The following is a 27,112-nucleotide window of genomic DNA, read 5'->3' as shown; positions in this document are numbered from 1 at the left end:
CTGTAATTTTTCCGCAATTTTTTTCCGCGTAGCAAAGATGATTTAAATGTTCTCTTTATAAAACAATTTTTTTTTTTTAATTTTTTTTTACAGCAATTGAAATGTCAAGAAAGTTATTTGGTTTAAAATTTAACTCCATTCTCGTTTCAATTTTTTATCTGCATTTTTGTAATACTGAGGATTGCTTACGACCAATAACGGTTAGTAAATTTTAATTTTACATCATACGATAGGATGTTATAAATATTTTTTTTTTTTTTTAGTATCAATGTGTTTTTTAGTAAATCTTTTTTTTTTCTTCTGTAGGGTGAGGTGATGCAGACGCGAAGAAATGTCAGAGAAGATCAAGATTTATTTTTAGTGAGTTATCATTGAGTTTTTTTTGAATAAAAAAAGGAAAAAAAGTTACAAATATTTGTACACAGTGTTTGTGATGATTTTTTTTTTATTCATTAGATTAATTCACAAGAAAAAAATCAGTCTTTGGAAATTAAAAATGTTATCGATCAACAAAGATGCAAAATCAAGCATGATATGGAAAATTATGAGTTTCTTAATGGAAAATATGGCCTAAATATCAGGTATATTTATAAAACTATAATAAAGATAAAATACCTAAAACCCGATTACTTCATATATTTGTATATCTTCATTTATGAACACTTTATCAAGTTAATTTTTTTAAATCAGCAATCTTGATGATTTGCTGATGGAAAAAAATGGCAGACCAATAAAAAGTGTTATTCTCGGCAATTGGCGAGGCGGGAGTACTTTTGTCGGAGAAATAGTTAATTCACACCCGGCAAATTTTTATCATTTTGAACCACTGCTGGATTTTGGTATCGTCCGAATACGAGGACCTCCCCAAGACCAACCTGCGATTGCTAATATTAATGCATTATTTAATTGTGAATATAATAAATTACGTGAGTTAAATTATTCGTTTATTTAATTTAACACTTACTGCAATTTACAATAACATTTATATAATACAAGGTTCAATTATGATTATCCTTTTTATTGCACACCTCGAACGCGAAGCGGAGAGGTTGTGCTTCATAACGGACTTGTTTTTAAATATATGTAATTTTGCTGCCATATATTTTTTTGTATTAACGGTTATTACTTTCAGTTTAAGGCTGGGTTGTACTAAACAAATTCTCGAATTTTATACTTCTAATTTTTTGTTTTCAATTTATAATGCAAATATTTCTCAGGGCAAATAAAATTTTTCGCGCCAAGAAATCCTTTTTTTCGTATACCCGAAGATCTGAACGTTTTTCGTGAAACGAAAATAACCCGCATGAAAATACCATATATGATAAATATATATGGAAAAATATATAATCAATATGGGACCATATAAGTGGCCAAAAAAGATATATATTTTCTTATATATAATATAGTAAATTTTAATATAATTAATTATATACGTAAGTTTATAAGTTAATACATGTATTATATATATTTATAATCATATATGTGAACTTATAAGTTAGCACACATATGTATTACATATATTGATAATTATATATGTAAATTTGTAAGCTAGCACACATATATATTCTAAACACAATGTTTGGATCTTATATCAGAGAGAGAAAGACAGAAAAAAATAGATTTTATTTATTCTTATATATATGGGGAGACTTATATGCTTCTATATATCGAAAAATATATAAAGTTGAATACATGGTACATATATCGTGCGATATAATGATGAATTATATATGTATTCTTATTTGTTTCCATATATAAATAACATTTATTTCTAAATATATTAAAATTATAAATTTCCGAATATATAAATAATATATTGAAGTTATACGAAAATATATGAAATCATATAAGAGAAAACATATATAGAAATATAATAAAATTGGCCAAAATCTATATATAGTTCTATATAAGATTTCATGTATTGTCACCTATATATTTATATCTGTAATATATATTTTTTAATAGATATATGATATTTGCATGCGTAAAAAAATGAATTTGAAAGTAAAAAAAAAATCTATTGGATCTAGATTTCTTAAATGCGTTCGCACGTCAGCCGAAAATTGCAGGCCTTCTTCAAGTCAAAATATCTAAATTTTTTTCATTTTCGTTGTGCGAAAAAGGTTCCTATCTTCAGGTACATTTTTTTCTTTGTAAAAATCTTAAATTTAAGAATTTTTTAGGTACGCCCCAGCCTTAACTTCCGTGAAAATTATATTTATTATTGTAAATATGTAAGTTGACAAACTGATAGCTATGACAAGACTGCTTACTGAATGGTAAATGATTAAAATTTTTAAATATTTTTACTATAGAAATGTTGATTAAATTTAATGAAAAAAAATGTTTAATTTAAAATTATAATTTTTATTTAAATAGTGTCTTATATAGAATATGGTAAAACAAATCCTTGGGGTTTTATGTACAATCCTCGTTTATGGAAACAGTGCGTATCTCATGAAGAAATATGTTTAAATCCATTATTTTTATCTGAGTTTTGTCGCTTGTTTCCATTTCAATCGATGAAAATTTTACGACTGACATTAAACGTTGCTCAAGTTTTATTGAACGACGAGAGGTACGTAAAGCTTAAATAATTAGTCAGTTTATCTAATGCAGTATATGTTCAACAATTTAGTCTTGGAGTTCGCATGATTTTACTAGTGAGAGATCCGCGAGGACTGATGCAATCGCGTAAGAAGCCTAAGTGGTGTCAAAATAGTTTCGATTGCTCAAATACAGCACTTCTGTGTAACGATATGGTATCAGATTATAATATCGCCGTCGAGCTTAAAGAAAAATACCCACGAACTTTCAAGTGCGTAAATAAAAATAAAGCCTGTGATATTTAAAATTAATACGTTGTATATTTATTGATTAATTAATTAATTCTGTTTTTTTTTTAGAGTCTTACGATATGAAGATCTATCTCTTGATCCATTTAATGAAGCGGAAAAAATGTTTGAATTTTACGGTCTCACTTTTCATCCTGATGTTAAAAGTTATTTAGAAACTCATACTAAAAATAATTCCGGCGGTCAATTCAGCACATTTCGTGATTCAAAAACCGCGCCATTCCATTGGCGCAATGATCTAAATTTTGTGGAAGTTGAAGAAATTCAACGTGTATGTGCGACCGCAATGAAATTATGGGGCTACGTTTTGGCTGTCAATGAAACTCACCAAAAAGAATTTAATCCAATTCTTAAAAATTATGGACCATTTTAATTCAAATATATAAATTTAAATCTATTTGTCGGTTTGTTTCATTCAAATTTCTTTAGATATAAAATGAAAGTCTCACTAGTTGAATTGTCTTTTTCTGTTGAATTTAATGGTTCATGAGTAAACTTATTAAAGTATTCTCTTAGACGGATGTAATGGGTCTCGAACTAAAAAAACCTTATTAATTTATTACAATAAATTTCAAATGAATTCCTTGCATGGAAGTTATTCAATTTAGTTCGCTCTTTCGAATCATTAAATCCAAGGCAAGAAGAAATTCCCTCAATAAAAATTCCCATTATAATTAAATGTACTTTTAGTTTAAAGTCTTAAGGTAGAGTCTCAGTACCCGATCAAAGAACTAGCACTCAACCACTCCATGTATTTGTATATCTATATTTATAATAATTTATTGAATATAGATGTACAAATGTATAAGTGATCAGGTACTGGGTCTCTTACCTTATTAGTTTAGTCGCGTTATGAATCCACTTACAGTAGTGTAGAGAAATATAATTCTAAGAATTCCTGTACCCCCACTGCTCAGCAGTCGGAAAAAGAAGACAAATTTCCTATGACTCGTAGGTCCAACATCTGTATGTCTTATTAATATAAAAAAACTTAGCTTTGAGACAAAAAAAAAATCATTCTTTTAAAAGACATCTTAAAGTTGTTCTGCATTACTTGGATCAACTTCCCCTACTCTCCAAGTTTATGTGTACAGGATTACTTTCAGTCATGAAGAAGGAATGTCGTCAATAGAGATACAAGTCGACGGACTTATATCGCGACTCGACTGTACATACAATTGTAATAAAAATAATTGAAAATGGATATATTAAATAAATTTGAACAAAAAATATTTGATATTTGGATATGTATTTTATATTTATTTATGGAATTAGTTCATTAATAATGACAAGATTTATTCTGGCATTCAAAGTGCGCAGTAGAGTATTCTTCTGTTTAAAAATATTTTGAAATCTCGAGTAATCTGGAAAATAAAAAAAAAACTTGATATAATAATTGACCACAAGAATAAGAAATTTTTTTTTTTTTTCAATTTTAAAAATATCAGTGAGGGCAAGAGCTAATCATATACGAGTATCATAATAGCGTATATGTTTAAATCATCATGATTGATTGTTATGTTCAAGTATTTATGAATAAATGATTAATTATTTAGTACCTGTAGTTATTGGCAATTAACTGTAAATTGAATCTCCATAAATTTGACAGTACTCTGAAAGATAAAAAATATAACGATTATAGATAATTGTAAAGTTTTTTTAAAAGTAAATTTGTGTAAATTATTTTTAATCAGACTAAAAAGATGACATCAAGACTTGATCAGTCATATGCTTGTCTATTTAACACATCATTTGTATAAATTTAATTTGTTAATTATTATCATTAATAAAAATATTCTCACCTTTTATTTATTTTTATTTGTGTCAATTGGAATAATCTTTCTATGAATGAAGTTTTGATCTCCAATTTTTAGCTGTAAATAAATAAAATAATTAATTATAAATACTTAATAATTTACAAAAAGGAAATGAATATAATTGTCATTTAATTAAATTCAGAACTTTAAATTTCTCACCACGTGCTTATGTAAGACAGGGATAACTTAGAACTCATCATATTCAAGATTTTTAAATATTTCGTTAATTCAACTAATAGTTTAATTTATTAAATAGTTTACATACCGATTTATTTAATCGTCCAGTTTGTATTGATGCCAGTATTTGCTAATTTCATATATTTTTTTAATGAGTTAACGTATCTGAAACAATTCGAAATTTAAATTAGCTAAAATTCATATTGAAAAATTTAAATTAATAAATTTATAAAGAAAAAAAAAATGATCAGCGGTAACAACCAATCAGTCATAGAAAATCAGACTGGGGCGGTAATATTTAACATCATATCAAAAATATAAAAATCGAAATAAATACCGAAAAATACGTAAGCTGTTAAGAATTGACTACTTATCAAGTTCTCATGTAATTTCAAGTTTTGGAGTTGCATTAAAAATGATAGAGTTTAGATTTGAATAAAAATTTTAAAATAAGAAAAACTTACTTGCTGGTGTACAGAAGCTCATTAAATTGACTTGAATACATCAGTGCTTGGAGTAAATTTGAGTTCTGTAATAAAATAGAAGGAATAAATGTAATGACAAATAAAATATAGCAGTAAAGAAAATTTATTTTTATTACTAAACAAATCAGTGAGGGCAAGAATTAATCATATACGAATATCATAGCGTATATTTTTAAATCATCATATTGAATAGTTATATTGAAGAATTTATGAGTAAAGAAATAATTAGTACCTATGCTCATTAGCAGTTGACTGTAGAATTGACGCTCCACAAACTTGAGAGTATTCTGAAAAATTAAAACGAAAAAAACATAAAAATTAAAGAAAACTGTTGGGTTTATTTTGATGCAAATTTGTGTTAATTAATTTTTAATCAGACTAAAAAGATGACATCAAGACTTGATCAGTCATATGCTTGTCTATTTAACACATCATTTGTATAAATTTAATTTGTTAATTACTGTTATCAACTAGTGTACGTTTCGCGCGCAATCGCATGCGTTCTGGGTTTTCAAATTTTTTGTATTATAAATTACTGTGTAAATTGCATATATTTTTATGCTGTTTTCAGCTCATAGCTAATCACGTTACGAATAGTTTGGCTTTACATATTTTTCATGTCTTCTAGGGTTAATTTTTCAATCTGGGTTTAAATTATTATTGTTCGTAATTTAAATATTATTAATATATATATAATAGATATACTAGCAATATTAATTAAAATCCGGTTAAAAAAAAAACCCAGTATGAAAAACTGGCCCTTATATTATAGGGATAAAAATATTCTCACCTTTCATTTGTATCAATTGGAAACCTTTTTTCTTTGCATGAGTTTTTGGTCTCCATTTTTGTTCTGTAAATAAATAAAATAATTAATTATAAATACTTAATAATTTATAAAATGGAAATGAATATAATTGTCATTTAATTAATTTCAGGACTTTAAATTTCTCACCACGTGCTTATGTAAGACAGGGATAACTTAGAACTCATCATATTCAAGATTTTTAAATATTTCGTTAATTCAACTAATAGTTTAATTTATTAAATAGTTTACATACCGATTTATTCAATCGTCCAGTTTGTATTGATGCCAGTATTTGCAGATTCCATATATTTCTTTAATGAATTAATATATCTGAAACAATTCAAAATTTAAATTAGCTAAAATTCATATTGAAAAATTTAAATTAATAAATTTATAAAGAAAAAAAAATGATCAGCGATAACAACCAATCAGTCATAGAAAATCAGACTGGGGCGGTAATATTTAACATCATAGTAACAAAATGATGAGTGTGAATGTATCAGACAATAGACAATTTATAAATTTTAAATAAATAAATGAATTCGAATTAAATTGAAAAAAATACGCGTACTAATTTTTCAATTATCTGCATGCGTATTTTTTAATTTGTATTCTCACATTTTACTTATTTATTGAAAAATTTCAAAAATGCCAATTGGGAGCTAAATTCAAGCTCATAATAAATTTATAAGAATTAGCAAACTAATAAATCTTTATTTTAAATAATTAATTACCATTTTGAATTGAAAATAAATCAAGTCTCGAATACTGGTCTCAGCCACGTGTCTATCGGAGCAGAAATGCCGGCGCGCCTGTAAAATTCAAAGGAACAATTAATTAAGTTTAATTTAATTACCACACAAATTTATAAAATTATTAATTAGTTCAGTTAAATTCCTTTATATTCGTAATCATATTTTCAATCATACGAACGAGACTAGTAATTCATCATAATTGAAAATTATCATTTATTTATAAATTGCATGATAAATATAATAAAATAATAAAATATCATGATGTTTAAAATATAATTCAGTAGTAAATATTTAAATAAATTAAATGAATCGAAGGATGTTTATAGATTTTATCAAGAACATAATTGCTTACCATGATAGCGTGGTCTTCGGCGGAGGTTGCGGGTACATGGTGGCGATGCTTCCTTTTTGAGAACTTCGAACGTAATGAACGAGTATATTGAATAAATGAGAAGTGCAGAAATTTGCTAACCAAAACCATGGAGAAAATATCAATATATAGATATATGTACAGTGATATTTTTAATGTACGAGTTTCAGCGCCATCTTTAATGGATAAGAACGGAATTATTTGCAATTTACTAAAATTGTTTCAATGGCGCGGTTAAATTCAAATAGAATTTGAATTAATAAGACAATTTTTCAAACCGGTTTTTTTTTTATCCAGGTTCAAATTAATATTGCTAGAATGTCTACATACTAATAATATATATCTATATAATAATATGATAGATGTACCAGCAGTAATAATTTAAATTTGGATTAAAAATAAACCCGGCTTGAAAAACTGGCCATAAATTTTAAAAATAATAAACAATTAACATTACATCGGCGGGAGGTAATTTTTAAATTATATTAAATTTCAATACAGTTAAGAAATTTTTTTAAATTTCAATGGCTAAATATACTATATATTAAATTAAATTGAAAATTCTGATTTTTAAATTATTTCAAATTTTCCAAGCTATGGGGGGGGGAGTATTATTATAAATAAAAATATATGTATATATGCGATTTATACCGCAGTTTATTGTAATGCTGACATTTGAATATGGCACAATCATCAATGACTTTACTAATCGAAAAGGTTACTTACTCAAGGACGATTATTACCATGACTAAATAAATCAAATTATGTCGACGTAAACAACAATTTAAACAGCTATTTTAAAATAATGATAAAAACCGCGTATATTGAATAATGTAGTCAAAAGTGGGACAATAAGGCACTAAGACACAAAATTGTCTTGTGGAATTTAAAAGTGTATATAATATTTCTTCTTTTATGAAAGTTTAAAAGATAATTCTTATTTGGCGTTGTCATGATTAAAAAATGCCTTTTTTTTATCAAATTTGAAGATTAATTAAAAAGTTAAGTTTGTTACTATAAATTAGTACTTTGTTTTGAATGTACTCATTATACTCTGGCATGCAAAGTAAATTTTGTAACTGAAAGAGAAGGTGAAGTGGGTTTAAATGATATACTACACGGAAAAAAGTCGAAACCAATTACTATATGGTAAAGAATATTTTAAGTGCTTAGAAAATAGTTGCAAAAAAATAAAAAAAAACCATTGTCTCTAAACTTTTAAGGGGCATTATTTTTCCAAACGACATTTGATGTTTTCAAAGACTAAAAATATCAATCGAAGCTTTAGTTTTAGTCAGCATCGCCTGTCGAAAAATACGTAGAAAATAAATAGAAAATAGGCTTTCATTGGCTTATGTTACAGAAAATAATTTTTAACTTCCTGCTAAGAAAATCGACGAATTTAGAAAAATTTTTAAAGTTATTGTTTTCATCCGAATTTTCGAAAATAGAAATTTCACTAGATGTCGATGTTTTGAGATCCTAGTAAGATATTATGACTGTTTTCAAAATTATGTCCAAATGTCTGTATGTATTCCTGTGTGTGTGTGTGTATGTCTGTGTGTGTGTGTGTGTAAACTTTTTAAAGAATCAATCAATTTAGATGGTTCTTATGGCAATCGAAAGAGCTTGTTAGCCAACTTTTCTAAGAATTTCAGATCATTCGATCAAATAAACTTTGAGAAAATAGAAAAATACGGAAAAAAGAAAGTTTTGTTTAGTATTTTGAAATTTCTCATAAAAAATTAGGTGAGCTTGAAAATTTATTCATAGTAACGTTTCTGAGCTCAAGGAGCTTGAAAACAGCGAAAAGTTTTAGGACTAGCCCGTAGAGTCAACCGTTTTCCAAAGTTTTTCTTAACTTTTGAATGATATGATTTTTCCAAATGATTTGTCTGTATCTCCAAAGACTAAAAGTATCCAACCGAAGTTTATTTGGTCTCACTGGTTTATGCTAGTGTATAAATAAATAAAACACTTTTCTTCAAATTTCTCCGATATGTCTTCCTGACTTCGAATAAAAACAAAAGTTCTAGTGACACCTCTTTGTCTTGTCTTTTCTTAATAAAAAACATTTAACTCTCAACTTCTTGTGAATGATAAAATTTATTAGTGCGTAAAATGGCTATAAAAAAAAAGTCAACAAACGACATTGACGTATGCGCCTTGAATTTACTAAAAAAAAAAATTTTCATTTACAAGTCAATATCAAGGTTTCTAGTGCATGAAGTCATAGTACGCTTTAGTGATTTCTGCAATGCGTTCACATTTCAATCGAAAGTTCATCCAACGAAAAAAAAAAATAAATACAAAGATTTAATTTAAAAAAATAACATTACATTGTTAAAAAATGCGGAGTGAGTACGTATAAATTTGGAGTGAATGACTGAGTATTTATTCAATCCCTTCAGAGTGAAATTAACTTCTAAAAGTTTAATTTAATTTTAAAACTCTGAATCAAAGTGAATGCAGATTTAAATAAAATACGTCATCACTCCGAATTAACTCCCGATTTTTCAGTGTAAAATTAACTACAAGAACAATTATGTTTTTTACTTATGCCTTCACAAGGTATGAAAAATAATTTTCCGCATCTTAGTCATTCAATTAGATTTCATATGATTAAAAAACTCATAATAATGTAACATCATTATGCAGAACAGCGCAACAATATTTTAATTGCCAAGCAATTTAGTGATGCAGAAAATGAGAACAAGCAACTAAAAATAAATAATTAAAAAAAAAAAAAAGAAATAACAACAAATAAAGCAAGCAGATTAAATGTAAAAAGCAGATTAAATGTAAATTAACTCAAAGTTGATTCGTCATTATACAATTTATGTAGATGCACGTGTTTTATGAAGTAACAAACAAGTGGTATCTTCTGGAAGGCGAAAATATTTCAATTCAACATGTTACGTTTATGAGATCACGATGCAATGAGATAGCAGCCTAGACGTTACCAAATGCTGTGTGATATTCTTTCCTATTCTACATAAAAACCGGCACCAGAAATCTAATGAGTAAGAATAAGAGGGAAAAGTAAAAAAAGAATAAAAAATAACGTGGGTAGTAAAAGTTTTATAACAGCGTAATTGCTTGTCTAGTGTGAGACTCAATTTAAATATGTCCCACGACTTATACTTTTATTTTCTCTCATTTTCTAGGATCCGAGAAGAGGAAATAATGATAAAAGAAGATTCTTCGCACATTGAAAAAATAATCATTACATTACGTACTCTTTAACTTCCCATATAACATTGTTTTTTATGAATGTATATTTAATTATTTGTTTCCTGATTCAATTCAAATAAATAATTAATATTGAAATTGGATAATAAAGAATTGAATAATCGTATAAAGTACAAAAGAATGCGTGTAAGCTTAAAAAAAAAACTTACTTAATAACATTTATTTTATTTTAAATTACAGTATTTAAGACTAAGTGATCTCTTAATTAAAATGAATGGGTAAATAATAAACAGTAATTACATTTAATTTATTTAGTGGTATTTTAAGAAATAAAATAATAATTTTATTATTTGTAAAACTTATTTTTATTTTTAGACATGCAAGTACTTATTGTAAATATATTATAGACTTCCGGGATTTGTTTAAATCCATCTGCACTTGCATTCATTTTATTTTTCCAATGCCGTTGTTGTAAGATACACAACTTGGTGTAAGTAAAAGAGGAACTAATTGAGCGCGGTTGCGTCCTTTGGCTTTCTCTTTAGCCAATACCAGCAAAATAACATTATATATATATATATAATATATATAGGAAAGGGGGCAAAACGGGGTACTTAAGGAAATTAAGTTTTTGAAGACTCAAATACGTCAATTTTTTTTTTTTAATGATATTTAAAATAAATATATATATTAGAGTAGGTCTTATCTATTCGAGATGATGAAAATAAAAATTCTGATAAAGTTTGGGTTCTTAATATTAATATTAAGAGGTGCCTCTTCGTGATTTTCAATTTCCCATTTAAATAACATGGAAAAAAAAATCGAGCTTGAAATTTTATACCTCGGTAATGGCTCATTGTATACATAAATTCGGGATTTATTTTCGTAGGGAATGAAATGGTGTTTAAAAAAAGTCTGTTATTATTTTTTGATAAATTTATCTGTTCATAAGTTATTGGAGATTGAAGTCAAATTTATAGTAAATTTCGAGATCTCTTTACTTCTCGACGAAACTATCAGACTTATCACAAAATGTTATTACATCTTTTTTGTAGACAATTTTATGCCCTTCAAATTTTCTATAATAAACTTTTCTAAAATTCTGCGTTGTTTTCTAGTTATTTTGATTTTAATATCGAGCTCTTGAAATCGGTCAGAACACTACTTTTTTTTAGAGCTTGATATTAAAATCAATAACTAGAAAATTATGCAGAATTTTAAAAAACTTTATTGGAAATAATTTGTTGGGAATAAAATTGTCTACAAAAAAGATTCTATGATATTTTGTGATAAGTTTAATAGTTTCGCCAGAAAAGTAAGAAGATCTTGAAATTTACTGTAAATTTGATTTTAAGCGCCAATAACTTTTGAACAGAAATTTATCAAAAAATGATATGACTTTTTTTGTAGACCGCTTCACTGCCGACAAAAATAAATCCTGAGTTGACCACTACACCAATATTAAAAGATCAAACTCTACCAGGATTTTTTTTTCATTTTTAAATTTTTAAGTTTTTTGTCAAAAATTAATTAAAAAAAATTTTGTTCTTTTGTGTTATTTATATTTTTATCTATTATGTGATGATTCTAAAAATAAAAAAGGGTAAAGTTTACTAAAAAATAATTATTAATGATAAATAATAGTCAAAAACAATTATTACAAATGAATTTTCTCTTTTTCTCAAATGATTTATAAATATAGATACGAGTTATGTGTTATGCGTATATAAGAGAGAAGATACACGTGGGATTATCCGAGCAGATAACAGCCTGGAGAAAGTGATATTATATAGCACGTTACTACTTATGCGTAAACATTAGTTTTAAATTTAAATAAAAAAGCGAGACAATAAAATGTATTCACTACTGTCGAATAGTAGATTGTGATAAATTTGACTTAATTTAAAATTCAAAGTATCAAATGTATGTAGTTATATCTATACAATACACGGTATACTTCTCAGAAAAAAAGTTATGCAATACTAATTTTATTAGTTAAATATTTTAATAGATTTAAATATAAATTTAATTACAAAATTATTTTTGTCAGGAAGTCTTGGTTTCATATATTTAATGTATGGACTTAATTATATTTTTTTTTTGACTTCCAGCAATTTTTCATGTAACTTTAGAGGTCAGCGTATTATTAAATACCATTAAAAACCATTTTTACGCTGGCCTGCAGCGTTCATTAACTACTTTTTTATAATTCGTTTAACATGTGATATAAGTATCAAGTATTATCATTTATATGAGTGTAATAAAATGTATCATTGTAGAACATTGTAAGCTGAGTAAGACAGCTTCACCAGCTAAAATAAAAGTATATTTTTGTTTATGACAGAATGAAAAAAAATAAATATGTATTTTATACAAAAATATTTATTTTCAAGGGCACAACGGGTTGATCCAAAAACTAAATTCACTCCGAAAGAGAGTTTATTTTAATATTCCCGTATACAAAAAAATCGTTCCAAAAAGTTCTGCATGTGGAATTTCTAAACATGAGACAGATTAGAACTTCGAATGGAACTTTTTTGGATCATATTTTTTCAAATAGCTGTAGCTTTTTCAAAAATGGACTAATTCAGACATTTTTCTTTTCAAAATTTTCATCTTTAAATGTAGTTTTCAGAAAAAAATACAAAAAAAAAATTAATATATTAAAATCTATGAAATTTTTCACTTTTTTTAAAAAATAAAATTTTTCCCAAAATCCATTCCTCTCGACAACTAAGCGAGATATTGAAAAATTTTATTCTCTAAAAAAATCTTATTTTACTGAGTTCTATATGAATTCGCGATCATTTGGCGGCGCCATGGAAACCGTAGAATCCCCCTTTTCTGGAATTTTTTATGGACATTCCAAAAAAGTTCCATAACCACCACTTTTGACCTTTTTCTAGAGCTAAAAATGATGTTCCAAAAACATTCTAAAATAGTTCCAAAATCACCACTTTTTTAATTTTTATAGAACTAAAAAAACATCCATAAAAAATCCCAAAACAGTTTCAAGAACGTCCTTTTTGACTTTAAATTTGCTCATAAAAACTATTTTTTAACATTAAAATTACCAACGTTCCAAAAAAGTTCCATTCGAAATTTTATTAAAACTCCAAATCGGAGTAAATATGAATTGAAATAAAATTCTGATCACTCAAAAATCATTCCGCTGAAAAAACTCCTTATTTACCTCGTATACGCAGTGGTATTTTTTACACTTCGGAACTCTGAGTATCAAAGTGAATTTACATGGAAATAAAATTTGTAATCACTCCGAATTCACTCTCAAATTTTTACAGTGATTTGTTCAAAAATTCAGAATAAACCCAAAATAAACATAAGTTTTTTTTTTCAAAATTTTCTAGCTGGCCCATTGTGCCCCGGGTACCGCATAATGTCTCAATCTCTTTTACCTGATTGTAAGAATTAAGAGATACATCAATAAAATATCCAGCGGTGAATTTCAATGGCCGAAGACTGCGCATCATTATGAATAATAAGCTTTTTTGGGTACTGACACTCAAGTTATACCAATCAGTCTGATAAACAGCCATAGCTATATCATAACTCTGATAAAATTTAAATTTATATAATATATATTTAATATAAATGTGTTGTATATAAATAATAATAAAAATATATGTACCTTAAGATTACATTCACTACTGGCGAAACAAATAACAAAAACCTGAGAAAGCATACAAGTAAAATAAAATGCCATTGGCGCGAATTCTGGATTATTTATTTGAATTTGAGATAATTTATAAACTGTCACGCATATGACGATAGTACTTATAGAAAATTGTAAAAAAATTACAGAACTGAAGACTGTGTTTGTTATTTCAGCAAATCTACATTAAAAAATTGCCACAAAATATATATAAATATATATTTATTTATATACTCAACTGAAATATTTTGAGATGATGTTTAACGCAGTTTGAAATTTCGTTTATTTCTCGTCGCTTGACATCAATAAATAAATCAGATGAATAGATTTTTTTCGGTATTAACTTTAATCGATGCTCAAGAATACTCAATTGAGCACAAATTTTAAGCATTAAACCTGGAATTAGAGTATCATATGCGACATTTACTAGTGCACCAAAAACATGAGCGAGAATTTGGTGATTATAAGCAGTCCAGTATCCAAAAAATGTCTTTGAATCAAATGGTAGCCATGTTTTGAAAGGTAACGAACGATTGGGAGTATCACAAAGTATTGATACGCTCACTACCATGGCCACGGCAGATTCTGTTAAACCAAAATATGCAAGCGTTCGTAATCTGAATATAAAAACAAAGAATCGCATTAATGATATTAGTACATGCACCGAAAAAATTTGCAGAATGAACGAGGATTAAATCTGGAGTGAATTCACTTCCGACATCTTACAGTAACGTTCGGTAAAATAATATAATTTTTATGACTCACTTGATACTTTTATCAAATTCATCTTGAATATACTTTTCCTCAAGATTTTGACACAAACATGGATAAGTTTCGAGGATATTTATTAGTCGCAAAATTTCTTTACGTTTTAAAATTACATTGACAATTTTTCCACAAACTCCAACCATGGTCAGTAAGACAATTAAATTATTTATGAATTCGTCGAAATCATCGAAGGATGCAATAAGTGCAACTAACTCGAATAATACACATAAGTAAATAAATATAATCATTAAATTTCTGTGAACTATGTACAGATATATTTTCCATCCAGAAATACATTCTGTGGTCTGCCATAAACCTAAACACTGTAAAATACCAAAACTGTATGGCAGGTGCATTATAATATTATAGAATATATATTTCTGATGACAATGAAATATATGTTCCCAACTGGGGTTCGAATTTAGACTAGACTCTATGGATCTCTTTATCCACTGTCATAGATGGTGAATAAATAATGATATTACTGTCGCCTATCTGCCTACTTGTTATGACCTTAGTTTATCAAAGTAATTGCGCTATTATCTATTACTGACAAAGGGCTGTATCTCTTCCGTTTTACATAATATTTTCAAGAATTTAAATTATTCAAACCACCATTACTACATTATCTTATTATTTATAATTGCGGATGACAAACGGAGCATAAGTAAAATTTATAGGGTTCATTGTTGTCAACCAGAGGGTTGATGAAAATAGCCAGTATAATTTAAACCACCGGACAAGGAACACTGGAAAATATACTGAGCCTTCAGCAGCATTTTTACATCATATTAGATATCGTACGTAGTTCATCGTTTTTTTAAACTTCATTTGAACCTAAGTGATTATAATTTTTACATTTCAATACCTTACTGTAAACATGAAAACTTTTTTAATAGAGAGTAGAACACAGCAGAAAGTTTTCAAATTTTGCTAAAAAAAATTAATAAATAAACAGAGATAAGTTTTTTATAAGTAACAATAGAGTACTTACTGTTTAAAAAATAACGAAAATAATTAATAACATTTACGATTTTTTAAAAATAATCTTTCTAGGACATTCATGCACTCTGGAATTTTTTTTTTTCTTAAAAATAGTTGTGAATAATGACAGATTTGTTTCAAATAGTTATGAACGAATTATATTCGGTGCTCAAAACCCCATAAGAATTAATTACTCGCTTAGGCTTTAAGTTGTGCTTCACTGTATCCTGATTATTGTTAGATAAAAGTACAACTATAACTTTGCCTGTTTAAATTATTTTATTTGTATAAAAAAATAATTAAAAAAAAAAAAATAATTATGGTATAATACTATTATTCAAGAATAATTGATTGTAACTTAATATATTTCTATTCTCTTTTCAGTTTTCATTCAAAATATTACAACGATATCGAGTGTCTTCAGTTGATCGACAGAGTTGAAAATTTCAAAAGTATTCTACGTCACAAGAGGAAGATAAATTTCCTAATCTTATTTTATTATGTTATTTCAGAACGTTGTAAGCTGAGTAGGAAAGTTTGATCAGCTGGAATAAGAACAGAAGGTTATTAAAAATACAATGTATATATTTATTTGAATAAAATATAAAATAATAAAAGTACAAAGTACTTGATTGAATGAATTAAGGGATATATCAATAAAGTATCCAGCATTAAACCGTAATGGTCGAGAACTTCGCGTCATTATCAATAACAAACTTTTTTGAGTAGCAGTAGTCAAGTTATACCAATCGGTTTGATAAACTGCCATCGCTATATCAAAACTCTAATAGATTTTAATTTAATACAATATTCATAATTAACAGTATATATACACTGTAAAAAATTAGGAGTGAATCCGAAGCAGACACGGATTTTATTTCACTTTGAATTTATTCCATCATTCGGAGTTTCAAAATTAAAAAAAAAAACCTATAAAAGTTTTTTTTTATGGAATAATTCCGCAGTGACGCAGATTTCATTTCAATCCGCATTCGCTCTAGTGAAAAGTTTTAACATTTAGATAAATTTATATTTAATAGAGATAACTTTTTGTGAGGAACATAATTAGTTCAATAAATAATTAATTCAGATATTAATAATTAAACTTAAAAATTATTTCGTGTGAATTTATGTAAAGTGAGCTCGTAATTATATCCGTACTCAATATAAATGCTAAAATGTAAAAAAAACGAACCGCACATATACTAGGAATTCAACCCGCAAGTTTTTACTGCCATTCCATTCTGTGGAATTTTTCGGAATTAAAATTTTTCAAAACTTCCCTTCAGAGTGAAATTCATGGGAATGAATAAATCAAAAACCATCCACTCCGCGTCCACTCCAAAAATTTTTTTACAGTGTAATTATAGTCATTATACATTTTTTGTATAGATTAATAATTGAGTTATGGATACCTTTATACTGCACTCGGTACTTGCGAGACAAGTACCAAAAATTTGTGAGAGCAGGCACATAAAGTAACTTGCCATTGAAGCAAATTCTGGATCACTTATTTCCACTTGTGATAATCTGTAAATTGTTACACATATCACAAAAGTACTTATGGAAAATTGCACAAACATAATGGTACTAAAAACTTGGTTCGTTTTCTCAGCCAATCTAATTCAAAAATAAACATGAAATTAAAATATCTTGCATATTCTTCATATGGAAATTTTAGAGCCGCAGTTACCCCAATTTACCCAAAATGCCCTAATCTTGCTTATGTATTAACTTCTCGGAATATATGTATAGACCTAACTGAAATATTTTTAGATGATGTTTGACACATTTTGAAACAGCATTAATTTCTCTCTGCTTAATATTATTCAATGACTCTGAAGAATAATTATTTTTGGCCAACAATTTTAATCGATACTCAAGAATACTCAGTTGAGCACAAATTTTAAGCATTAAACCAGGTATTAAAGTATCGTAAGCCACATTTGCCAGTGCACTAAAAAAATGAGCTAAAACTTGATGGGTATAAGCAATCCAGTATCCAAAAAATGTTGATGCATCAAATGGAAGCCATGTATTGAAAAACATAATTCGATTTGGCGTGTCACGCATCACAGATACGCTGACTGTTAATATCACAGCTGATTCTGTTACAACTAAAAACGCCAATGTTCTGTAACTAAAAGATATAAAAAGTTAATAGTTATTTAGTAAAATTACACATGTCTAATCACAAAAATATATTTCTAAAAAAAGTATATCGCACACCAAAGGCGGAAAGCTCCCACAGGCTCAGTTAGACAACATATCGACGTTCTAATTAGCAAATTGTCTAACTTATTATTTTTCATAGGTGATTCTGTGAAATTCTCAGATACTAATTGTCAGAGAAAATATTATTTTAGTAACCTTGACAAAAATACTATACTTATACTAGATATGGAATTGATTTTTAGATGAAAAAAAAATTTTTAACTTTGTTTTTTGCATAAATGGAGGATTTTCCGGAATAGAGTTAGACAATATACTACCCAGACAGCATTCAAATCGTAATGACTGCTTTATCACGTCTTTTTGAAGGCGTCCTCAAGAAGTCTTATAATGACTTCTTAAAGGTTTCATTTCTTGGCGTAAGATATATTTTGCATTATGAATTGAAGACAATAATTTTTCTATGACTAGAAAAAATTTTTTGACTTAAGAATTTTTTTCTCGCCTAAAAAAATTTTTTCTTGTCTCAAGAGAATTTTCGTTTTCAATAATACAAAAAATTTTCTTAGGGTGAGTAAAAATTTCTTGCACTAAGAAATCCATGTTTTCTGTGTTCACATGAGTTAGAATGTCCTATTTTCCTCCATGGTTTGCATACTATTTTTCACCAAACCTGTATCTAAAAGTTTCAACTTTTGCCTCTGTTTGTAGGTATAATTACGCATGCACTAATTTTTATTGTTTGTTTTCTCATAATCGAAAAGATTAACTTTATTCCCTCTGAACGGCACGGAGATTTAAACTTGGGGTGTAGATATGGTGAAAAAAATTCAAACATATAATACTCACTTGATCATCTTATCAAACTTATCCTGAATTTTTTTTTCCTCACTATCTTGACAGCAGCATAGATAGGAATTGAGGATATTTATGACTTGAATAATTTCTTTAGATTTTATAATTACATTAAACATTTTTCCACATATTCCAATCATTGTTACAAGAATTATTGAATTGTCAACAAATTGTTGAAAATCGTTGTAATTACTGACGAGTGCAATTGATTCGAATAATGCATCTAAGTAGATGAAAATGATCATAAAATATGAGTAGATCATTTGTAAACATAATCTCCATCTAGAAATTGTTTCTGTATGCCATAAACCCAAGTACTGTAGAATTCCGAAACTGTATGGCAGGTGCATTATAATATTATAGAATATATATTTCTGATGACAATGAAATATATGTTCCCAACTGGGGTTCGAATTTAGACTAGACTCTATGGATCTCTTTATCCACTGTCATAGATGGTGAATAAATAATGATATTACTGTCGCCTATCTGCCTACTTGTTATGACCTTAGTTTATCAAAGTAATTGCGCTATTATCTATTACTGACAAAGGGCTGTATCTCTTCCGTTTTACATAATATTTTCAAGAATTTAAATTATTCAAACCACCATTATTACATTATCTTATTATTTATAATTGCGGATGACAAACGGAGCATAAGTAAAATTTATAGGGTTCATTGTTGTCAACCAGAGGGTTGATGAAAATAGCCAGTATAATTTAAACCACCGGACTAGGAACACTGGAAAATATACTGAGCCTTCAGCAGCATTTTTACATCATATTAGATATCGTACGTAGTTCTTTTTTTTTAACTTCATTTGAACCTAAATGATTATAATTTTTACATTTCAATACCTTACTGTAAACATGAAAACTTTTTTAATAGAGAGTAGAACACAGCAGAAAGTTTTCAAATTTTGCTAAAAAAAAATTAATAAATAAACAGAGATAAGTTTTTTATAAGTAACAATAGAGTACTTACAGTTTAAAAAAGAATGAAAATAATTAATAACATTTACGATTTTTTAAAAATAATCTTTTTAGGACATTCATGCACCCTGGAATTTTTTTTTCATCAAAATAGTTGTGAATAATGACAGATTCGTTTCAAGTAATTATGAACGAATTATATTCGGTGCTCAAAACCCCATAAGAATTAATTACTCGCTTAGGTTTTACGTTGTGCTTCATTGTATCCTGATTATTGTTAGATAAAAGTACAACTATAACTTTGCCTGTTTAATTTATTTTATTTGTAAAAAAAAATAATTAAAAAAAAAAAAAATAATTATGGTATAATACTATTATTCAAGAATAATTGATTGTAACTTAATATATTTCTATTCTCTTTTCAGTTTTCATTCAAAATATTACAACAATATCGAGCGTTTTCAGTTGATCGATAGAGTTGAAAATTTTAAAAGTATTCTACGTCACAAGAGGACGATAAATTTACGAATCTTATTTAACGCTGATAATAATATATCTATTTTCATAAATATACGTAAAATATATTATTGAAGGACGTTGTAAGCTGAGTAGGAAAGTTTGATGAGCTAGAATAAAAACAGAAGGTTATTAAAAATACAATGTATATATTTATTTGAATAAAATATAAAATAATAAAAGTACAAAGTACTTGATTGAATGAATTAAGGGATATATCAATAAAGTATCCAGCATTAAACCGTAATGGTCGAGAACTTCGCGTCATTATCAATAACAAACTTTTTTGAGTAGCAGTAGTCAAGTTATACCAATCGGTTTGATAAACTGCCGTTGCTATATCAAAACTCTAATAGATTTTATCTTAATATAATATTCATAATTAATAATATATATAATGATCGTTATTATAAATATTTTTTTTTAAATTATGTTTACCTTAATACTGCACTCCGTACTGGCGAGACAAGTGCCGAAAATTTGGGCAAGCATACAAATAAAATATACTGCCATTTCAGCGAATTCTGGATCATTTATTTCCACTTGTGATAATCTATAAATTGTTACACATATCACAAAAGTACTTATAGAAAATTGCACGAACATAATGGTATTAAAAACTTTGTTCGTTTTTTCAGCCAATCTAAGTAAAAAAATTAACAATAAGTAAAAAAAAAAAAAAAAATACTCCGTTTATCGTTTAGGAAAATTTTCGTACATTTAGTATTCAAATGAAATGAAAAAATAAATAATGAAATGCTAAATTTCAAAAGAATCGAAAAAAAGTTTCTACGGTTTTATACGAAAATAAATTTTTTAGTAGACTTCATATTGTAAAATATTTTGTGAATTTAATTGTCCGTTTTTCATTTTAAATTTTTGATGTTAATAGCGGGAAGTTAATAATCAGTTGATTAAAAAATAAAATAATGTAAAAATTTGTTGACTTAAAATAGTTCGTCTTGCCCCAAAGAGTACTCATACATTTTTAATCGACAAAAAAAAAACCGAGCATATAACACTTGTAAAAAATATTTTTTGTGATTCATTTTGAATCGCAATGTATTTGAATTTGGGCTTATAAAATTTATTATCGCTGTTTTAAAGTACTTTATTTTTCCAATGACTAAATTGACTCGGCGGATTACATGATGAGAAAAATAATTTAAAAATCTTAATTCTATGATTAAGTTAAAGGAGTTCAAAATCTAAAAAATGTTCTACTCGTGAGTTATTGATGCTCAAATTGATTTTAAAAATTAATTTTCATTTTTAAACACTCATCATTTATCAAAATTTAAATTTTGGCGGCATTTCTGTTTCGATTAAATCGGCCAAGTCAATACAGTAAATATAAAAATTAAAAAAAAAAAATTAATTCTCGAAATACATGTATAGACCTAACTGAAAAATTTTTAGATGATGTTTTACACATTTTGAAACAGCATTAATTTCTCTTCGCTCAATATCATTCAACGGCTCTGAGGAATAATTATTTTTGGCCAACAATTTTAGTCGATACTCAAGAATACTCAGTTGAGAACAAATTTTAATTATTAAACCTGGTATCAGAGTATCATATGCAGCGCCCGCCAATGCACAACAAAAATGAGCTAAAACTTGATGAATATATGCAATCCAATATCCAAAAAATGTTGATGTATCAAATGGAAGCCATGTATTGAAAAATAATGACCGATTTGGTGTATCCTGTAATACTGATGCACCAACTGATATTATTATAACTGATTCTGTTACAGCTAAAAAAGCCAATGTTCGATAACTGAAAACAAAAAAAAATATGCTTTATATCGCATCACTAATTCCAAAAGGACATATTTTATATAATTAATAATATATTTATAAAATGATATATTTTTAATTATAATTAATTAAAAAAAAAAGTTTAATTTATGTGACTCACTTTATGGTTTTATCAAATTTATCTTGAATAGTTTTTTCCTCATCATTTTGACACAAACATGGGTCAGCCTTTAGAATATTTATCAATTGCAAAATTTCTTTGCGTTTAATAACAGCATTGGCTATTTTTCCACACACTCCAATCATTGTTAAAAGAACTATTGAACCGTCAATAAATTTGTGAAAATCATTGTAATTTTTAACAAGTGCTATTGATTCAAATAATGCATCCGAGTAGATAAAAATTATCATAAAATATGAGTATATGATTCGTAAACATAATTTCCATCTAGAAATTATTTCTGTACGCCATAAACCCAAGCACCATAGAACACCAAAGCTGTATGGCAGGAGCATCGTATTATAGGATAAATAGATTTGGTGAGGATGAAATATAAGTTTTCGACTGGGGTTTGAATTTAGACTGGACACTATGGTTTTAGTCCCGCTATCCACAGTCGCAGATCGTGAATAAGTAATGACAGTACCGAGTCGTCTAGCTGTCTTACTCGTGGACTTTAGTTTGTCAAGATAATTGCTCTTTTATCTACCGACAAAGGGTTGAATAATTTCTATTGTTTTGTAGAGTATTCTCAGGAATTTAAATTATTAAAACGACTATTACCATTATCGTAATTTTCAAAATTGAGGATGAAAACGGTAGCATATGGGAAATTTATAGGGGGTATTGTCGTCGATTAAAGGGTTGATAAAAATAGTCAGTATAACTTAACCCACCGGACAAGAAACATTGGAAAATATACTGGGGAATTTAACAGAATGTTTACAATAGATATATATAGGGGAAACCGGCATGATGGCTCCCCTAAATCGCTAGTCATTTTTCATGGCTTTTGAATACCGGGTACACGTTGTTTTGATCTATCTCGAACAAGTATATAATTAAAGGTCACAAATGAGAACTAGGTGACGCTTTTGAGGCCGTTCATAAAATATATTCGCATTTATGGGGGGAGGGGGGTGTCGCTTACTGTGACAAGACATGACAAGGGGGGCCGGGGGTGCCTAAGGAAAGGACATTCATAGCTCATGAATTAATTTTGAAAATTTTTCTTTTGGTTTTTTTAAATTTTATTTTTTTTGCTACGATACAAAATCATTCGTTTCATATTTGCAAATATGTAAATATTTCGTCATATTGGCTCAATAATTTGTCATATTTACTTATGATTGGTTTTTTTGTTATTTGTTTTTTGACGTCGGCGATAGCGTTGCGGTCCGTCATAGTCAGTTCCTTTGAATATCGAATATCACAGAAATTTATTGGCTTTATTATTGCATATAATAAATTTTTTATTAAATATAGAAATTCGTGTACTATTAATTTATATATATCGTGTACGGGAGGGGGAGGTCTATCATTTCTGACGCAATATTGATAGGGGTGGTCGCAGATAATTTTGCGCGACGAAGGGGGGAAGGGGGGTCTAAAAAGGTAAAATTTTGAGGGATGAAAGAGTGACCTTCGTTGAACCAATCAAGGAGAACACCTTCGCGAGAGACGTTTAAGTACTTACATACTTACTTTGAGTGTTGTACGTTGTACGTCAGAATTCTGCAACATATATAAGTTACTTACGCCACCGTTCAAATAAATCAAGCCTTGAAATAGATGTTTATACTAGTTCTAATTATTATTATAACAATTATAAACTTGTTCACTGTTTATTTAAAAATAATTAAGAACAATGTCTAGCATCTTTAGTTCATCGACAGTGAAAAGATTACAAAGGTACTCTACGATATATGACAACTGTTATTATACTAAACTGTAATGTTTTTATTAATATGCGAAGAGCAGATCATTTTAGGACGTTGTAAGCTGAATAGGAAAGCTTAATCAACTAAAATAAAAATAAATGGTAATTGAATATATATATTATATATATAAGTACACTGTAAAAAATTTACGGAGAAAATGCGGATTAATTCCGGAGAATGTGGAGCGGATGTGGATTTCTTAAATTTTCTTTGCAGTAAAATTCATTCCAAAAAAAAATTTTTTACTCTGAAAACTCCGAATTAGAGTGAATTCAGATTACTCCGAAATTACTGCGCTGGAAAACAAACTCCCTATTTACTCCGTATGCAGAGTGTTTTTTTGTTAAACTCTGGAACCGGAGTCCGAGTGACAACAGAGTGATTTTGGATTTAAATAAAATCCGTTGTCACTCCCGATTTTTCACAGTGTATTTATTGGAAAAATATAATAAATAATAATAATTCGAAATTACTTGATTGTATGAATTCAGAGATACGTCAATAAAATTTCCAGCATTAAATCGTAATGGTCGAGAACTTCGCGTCATTATTATGAACAAACTCTTTTGAGTATCGACATTCAAGTTATACCAACTGGTTTGATAAACAGCTGTAGCTATATCAAAGCTCTAATAGATTTTATTTTATTTTTACATTTTTATATTTATGACTATACATAAATATTACTAAATCATAAATTGATATTAAGACAATATGCGTACCTTCAAATTGCACTCGGTACTTGCGAGACAACTTCCAAAAATTTGTGCAAGCATACAAAGACCATAAATTATCATTGAAATAAATTCTGGATCACTTATTTCCACTTGAGATAATCTATAAATTGTTACACATATAACAAATGTACTTATGGAAAATTGCAGAAACATGACTATGTTGAAAATTTTGTTTGCTCTTTCGGCTAATCTGTAAGAAAAACAGTTTTATCAAGGGACAAAATTTTTGAAACCTTTTTCTTTACTGAAATTTTAGGACACTCAAAGAGCTCTCTTAAAAACGAATGTATTTTTTTTTTTCAATTATGCAAGAGTTGGGCTCCACTTATTTTGACTTAAAAATTTTTAGTTTTAAAAAATAAATTATTCAAAATAATAATTTTTGAGTAAATTTTATGAATATAAAATATTTAAAAATTCCAAAATAGGTCGAGTCTTACTTTTGCTTAGTAACCCAATTATTGATTTCATCTAGTCTTTGAGTGAAGAAAAAAATATTTTTATCACGACATATATAAATAAACTTAACTGAAATATTTGTAGATGATGTCTAACGCATTCTGAAATCGCATCCATTTCTTTTTGCTTAACATTTCCTGATGACTTCGAAGAATAATTATTATCGCACAGTAATTTCAATCGGTACTCGAGAAGACTCAATTGAGAACAAATTTTGAGCATTAAACCTGGTATTAGAGTGTCGTATGCTACATTTACTAGTGCACCACAAAAGTGAGCTACAACTTGATGAATATAAGCAATCCAGTATCCAAAAAATGTTGATGTATCGAATGGAAGCCATGAATTATAAAACATTATTCGATTTGGTGTATCTCGTACTATTGATATACTCACTGTACTCACTATTACTGATTCTGTTACAACCAAAAAGGCCAATGTTCGATAGCTAAAATAAAATAAAAAATTACATGTAATATAATTATCACACGTTTCACACAGTTGTAGAATGTAGAGAAAAAAAAAAATTTTAATAGTTAACTAAAATTTTTCTCACAAAACAAAGTCATTAACATTTTTTGAAAAATTTTGACAAAAAAAATTTGAAATAATACTCAATTATATTTACAATTTTGGAACCTTTAAAAAATATTTGAAAAAAAAAAAAAAAAAAAAAAAACTGTTTTTATAAAATTTTGGAGGAATCCCCCCCCCCTTCCCATTCTAATCCCTTAGATGGAGAAAAATGAACATAAAAATCTACATATTTTTAATAACAGGAAGTTGAGTCGCTAAAAATTATTTTGCACTACAAAAGAAAATTTACATTTCAAAGTTATTGATAAATTCTGATAAAAATGATTTGTATAAAATAGGAATTATAGTAAAGAATAAAAAATTTTAGGCTCACAATAATAATAATAGTACAGCATAATAAAAATTCCTATATTTTTCATCCCCATTTTCCTCCGTGTAAAATTATAGAAGTCAAATAATTGATATTATAATTTAAAAGAAATAAAATATATATGACTTACTTGATAGTTTTATCAAATTTATCTTGAATATTTTTTTCTTCAGCACTTCGATACCAACATGGGTCAGCTTTAAGAATATTGATTAAATTCAAAATTTCTTTACGTTTTATAACGATATTCGCCATTTTTCCACAGACACCAATCATTGTTAAATAAATAATTGAACTACCAACAAATTGTTCAAGATCATTGAACGTTCCAAATAACGCAATCGACTCGAATAGTACCTCTGCATAAACAATAAATATCACAACATAACAGTGAATAACTTGAAAAAATATTCTCCACCCAGAATTGTTTTCCATGTGCCATAAACCCAAGCCCCATAGAATACCAAATGTATACGGTAGTATCATTATATTATGAAACAGTCGACAATGACAATTGAACACAAGTTTCCAACTGGGGTTTAAATTTAAACTGGACTCTACGCTTCCTGCTGTGCGTTGTTTTAAATGGTGAATAAATAATGATGACACCAAGTTGCCTGGCTGTCTATGCATTTGGACTTTAATTCTTAAGTATCTCTACTATTTTCAAGAATTTAAATTATTCAAACGACAATTATAATTATTGTAATTTTCAAAATTGCGGTTGAGAAAGCTAGCATATGTAAAGTTTGTAAAAGGGCATTGCCTTCAACTAAAGGGTTTGGTAAGAATAGTCAGTACAACTTAAACCACCGAACAAGAAACATTGGAAAATATATACTGGGAGCTTAGGTATTACCTTAACATCAGATGTTGTATACGTGCTTTGCCATTTACTTGGTTCTACCTTGCTATCAAAATTTGAACATATCAAAGAGAGAAG

At 27.6% G+C, this 27,112-nt stretch overlaps 4 protein-coding genes, 1 long non-coding RNA gene and 1 other non-coding gene across 7 annotated transcripts; 1 reads left to right on the top strand and 5 right to left on the bottom strand.

The window, feature by feature from the left end:
* Window positions 1-315: 315 nt before the first annotated feature.
* On the top strand, window positions 316-3,222 carry LOC103580172 (carbohydrate sulfotransferase 5-like; the record flags this gene model as incomplete). Its single annotated transcript, XM_008561841.1, has 6 exons — window positions 316-360; window positions 457-581; window positions 691-926; window positions 2,380-2,578; window positions 2,639-2,818; window positions 2,907-3,222. Coding segments are annotated over exons 1-6 (1,101 nt in total), but the record flags the coding sequence as incomplete, so codon positions are not given.
* Window positions 3,223-4,085: 863 nt separating this feature from the next.
* Window positions 4,086-7,329, bottom strand: LOC106693364 (uncharacterized). Of its 2 annotated transcripts, none has more exons than XR_008403396.1 (9): window positions 7,250-7,329; window positions 6,396-6,472; window positions 6,125-6,187; window positions 5,567-5,621; window positions 5,314-5,378; window positions 4,938-5,014; window positions 4,658-4,729; window positions 4,415-4,468; window positions 4,086-4,219 (listed from the first exon to the last, which is right to left on the bottom strand). It is a non-coding gene; the product is annotated as an uncharacterized LOC106693364 (long non-coding RNA). The 2 variants fall into 2 exon arrangements; XR_001345121.2 differs by lacking the exon at window positions 7,250-7,329 and adding an exon at window positions 6,877-6,898.
* LOC128668938 (small nucleolar RNA SNORD31) lies at window positions 5,092-5,163 on the bottom strand. Its single transcript, XR_008404495.1, has one exon. It is a non-coding gene; the product is annotated as a small nucleolar RNA SNORD31 (small nucleolar RNA).
* A 5,400-nt stretch (window positions 7,330-12,729) lies between the features above and the next one.
* LOC103580174 (odorant receptor 46a-like) lies at window positions 12,730-15,256 on the bottom strand. The gene is made up of 6 exons (XM_014440631.1): window positions 15,196-15,256; window positions 14,898-15,108; window positions 14,372-14,749; window positions 14,109-14,313; window positions 13,876-14,031; window positions 12,730-12,771 (listed from the first exon to the last, which is right to left on the bottom strand). Exons 1-6 carry the CDS (start codon window positions 15,254-15,256, stop codon window positions 12,730-12,732), a joined length of 1,053 nt encoding a protein of 350 aa, XP_014296117.1.
* A 1,131-nt stretch (window positions 15,257-16,387) lies between these two features.
* On the bottom strand, window positions 16,388-19,174 carry LOC103580175 (odorant receptor 46a-like). Its single transcript, XM_053740903.1, has 5 exons — window positions 18,906-19,174; window positions 17,647-18,024; window positions 17,300-17,504; window positions 16,513-16,668; window positions 16,388-16,429 (listed from the first exon to the last, which is right to left on the bottom strand). Exons 1-5 carry the CDS (start codon window positions 19,172-19,174, stop codon window positions 16,388-16,390), a joined length of 1,050 nt encoding a protein of 349 aa, XP_053596878.1.
* Window positions 19,175-24,770: 5,596 nt separating this feature from the next.
* On the bottom strand, window positions 24,771-26,655 carry LOC103580176 (uncharacterized). The gene is made up of 4 exons (XM_053740893.1): window positions 26,634-26,655; window positions 26,300-26,528; window positions 25,333-25,710; window positions 24,771-24,903 (listed from the first exon to the last, which is right to left on the bottom strand). Exons 1-4 carry the CDS (start codon window positions 26,653-26,655, stop codon window positions 24,771-24,773), a joined length of 762 nt encoding a protein of 253 aa, XP_053596868.1.
* Window positions 26,656-27,112: the final 457 nt, after the last annotated feature.

This window comes from Microplitis demolitor, chromosome 1, assembly GCF_026212275.2.
Source record: "Microplitis demolitor isolate Queensland-Clemson2020A chromosome 1, iyMicDemo2.1a, whole genome shotgun sequence".
Classification (NCBI taxonomy): Eukaryota; Metazoa; Arthropoda; class Insecta; order Hymenoptera; family Braconidae; genus Microplitis; species Microplitis demolitor.
Note: the sequence above shows the minus strand (reverse complement) of the source record. Positions and strands in the feature narration are given on the sequence as shown.

What these genes read in the sequence shown, in the direction of transcription:
- LOC103580174 (XM_014440631.1), bottom strand. Translation starts at nt 15,256, where the DNA reads ATGCACCTGCCATACAGTTTTGGTATTTTACAGTGTTTAGGTTTATGG. An exon ending in TTTATGGCAGACCACAGAAT is followed by an intron (nt 15,109 to 15,195) that starts GTATTTCTGGAT and finishes TATTCGAGTTAG; the next exon opens with TTGCACTTATTGCATCCTTC. An exon ending in CTCTTAATTCTTACAATCAG is followed by an intron (nt 12,772 to 13,875) that starts GTAAAAGAGATT and finishes CTTTTATTTTAG; the next exon opens with CTGGTGAAGCTGTCTTACTC.
- LOC103580175 (XM_053740903.1), bottom strand. Translation starts at nt 19,174, where the DNA reads ATGATCTACTCATATTTTATGATCATTTTCATCTACTTAGATGCATTA. An exon ending in GTACCGAGTGCAGTATAAAG is followed by an intron (nt 16,669 to 17,299) that starts GTATCCATAACT and finishes AAAATCTATTAG; the next exon opens with AGTTTTGATATAGCGATGGC. An exon ending in CCCTTAATTCATTCAATCAA is followed by an intron (nt 16,430 to 16,512) that starts GTACTTTGTACT and finishes TTCTTATTCCAG; the next exon opens with CTGATCAAACTTTCCTACTC.
- LOC103580176 (XM_053740893.1), bottom strand. Translation starts at nt 26,655, where the DNA reads ATGATACTACCGTATACATTTG. An exon ending in GATACTACCGTATACATTTG is followed by an intron (nt 26,529 to 26,633) that starts GTATTCTATGGG and finishes TTGTTTATGCAG; the next exon opens with AGGTACTATTCGAGTCGATT. An exon ending in CATCATCTACAAATATTTCA is followed by an intron (nt 24,904 to 25,332) that starts GTTAAGTTTATT and finishes AACAATTTATAG; the next exon opens with ATTATCTCAAGTGGAAATAA.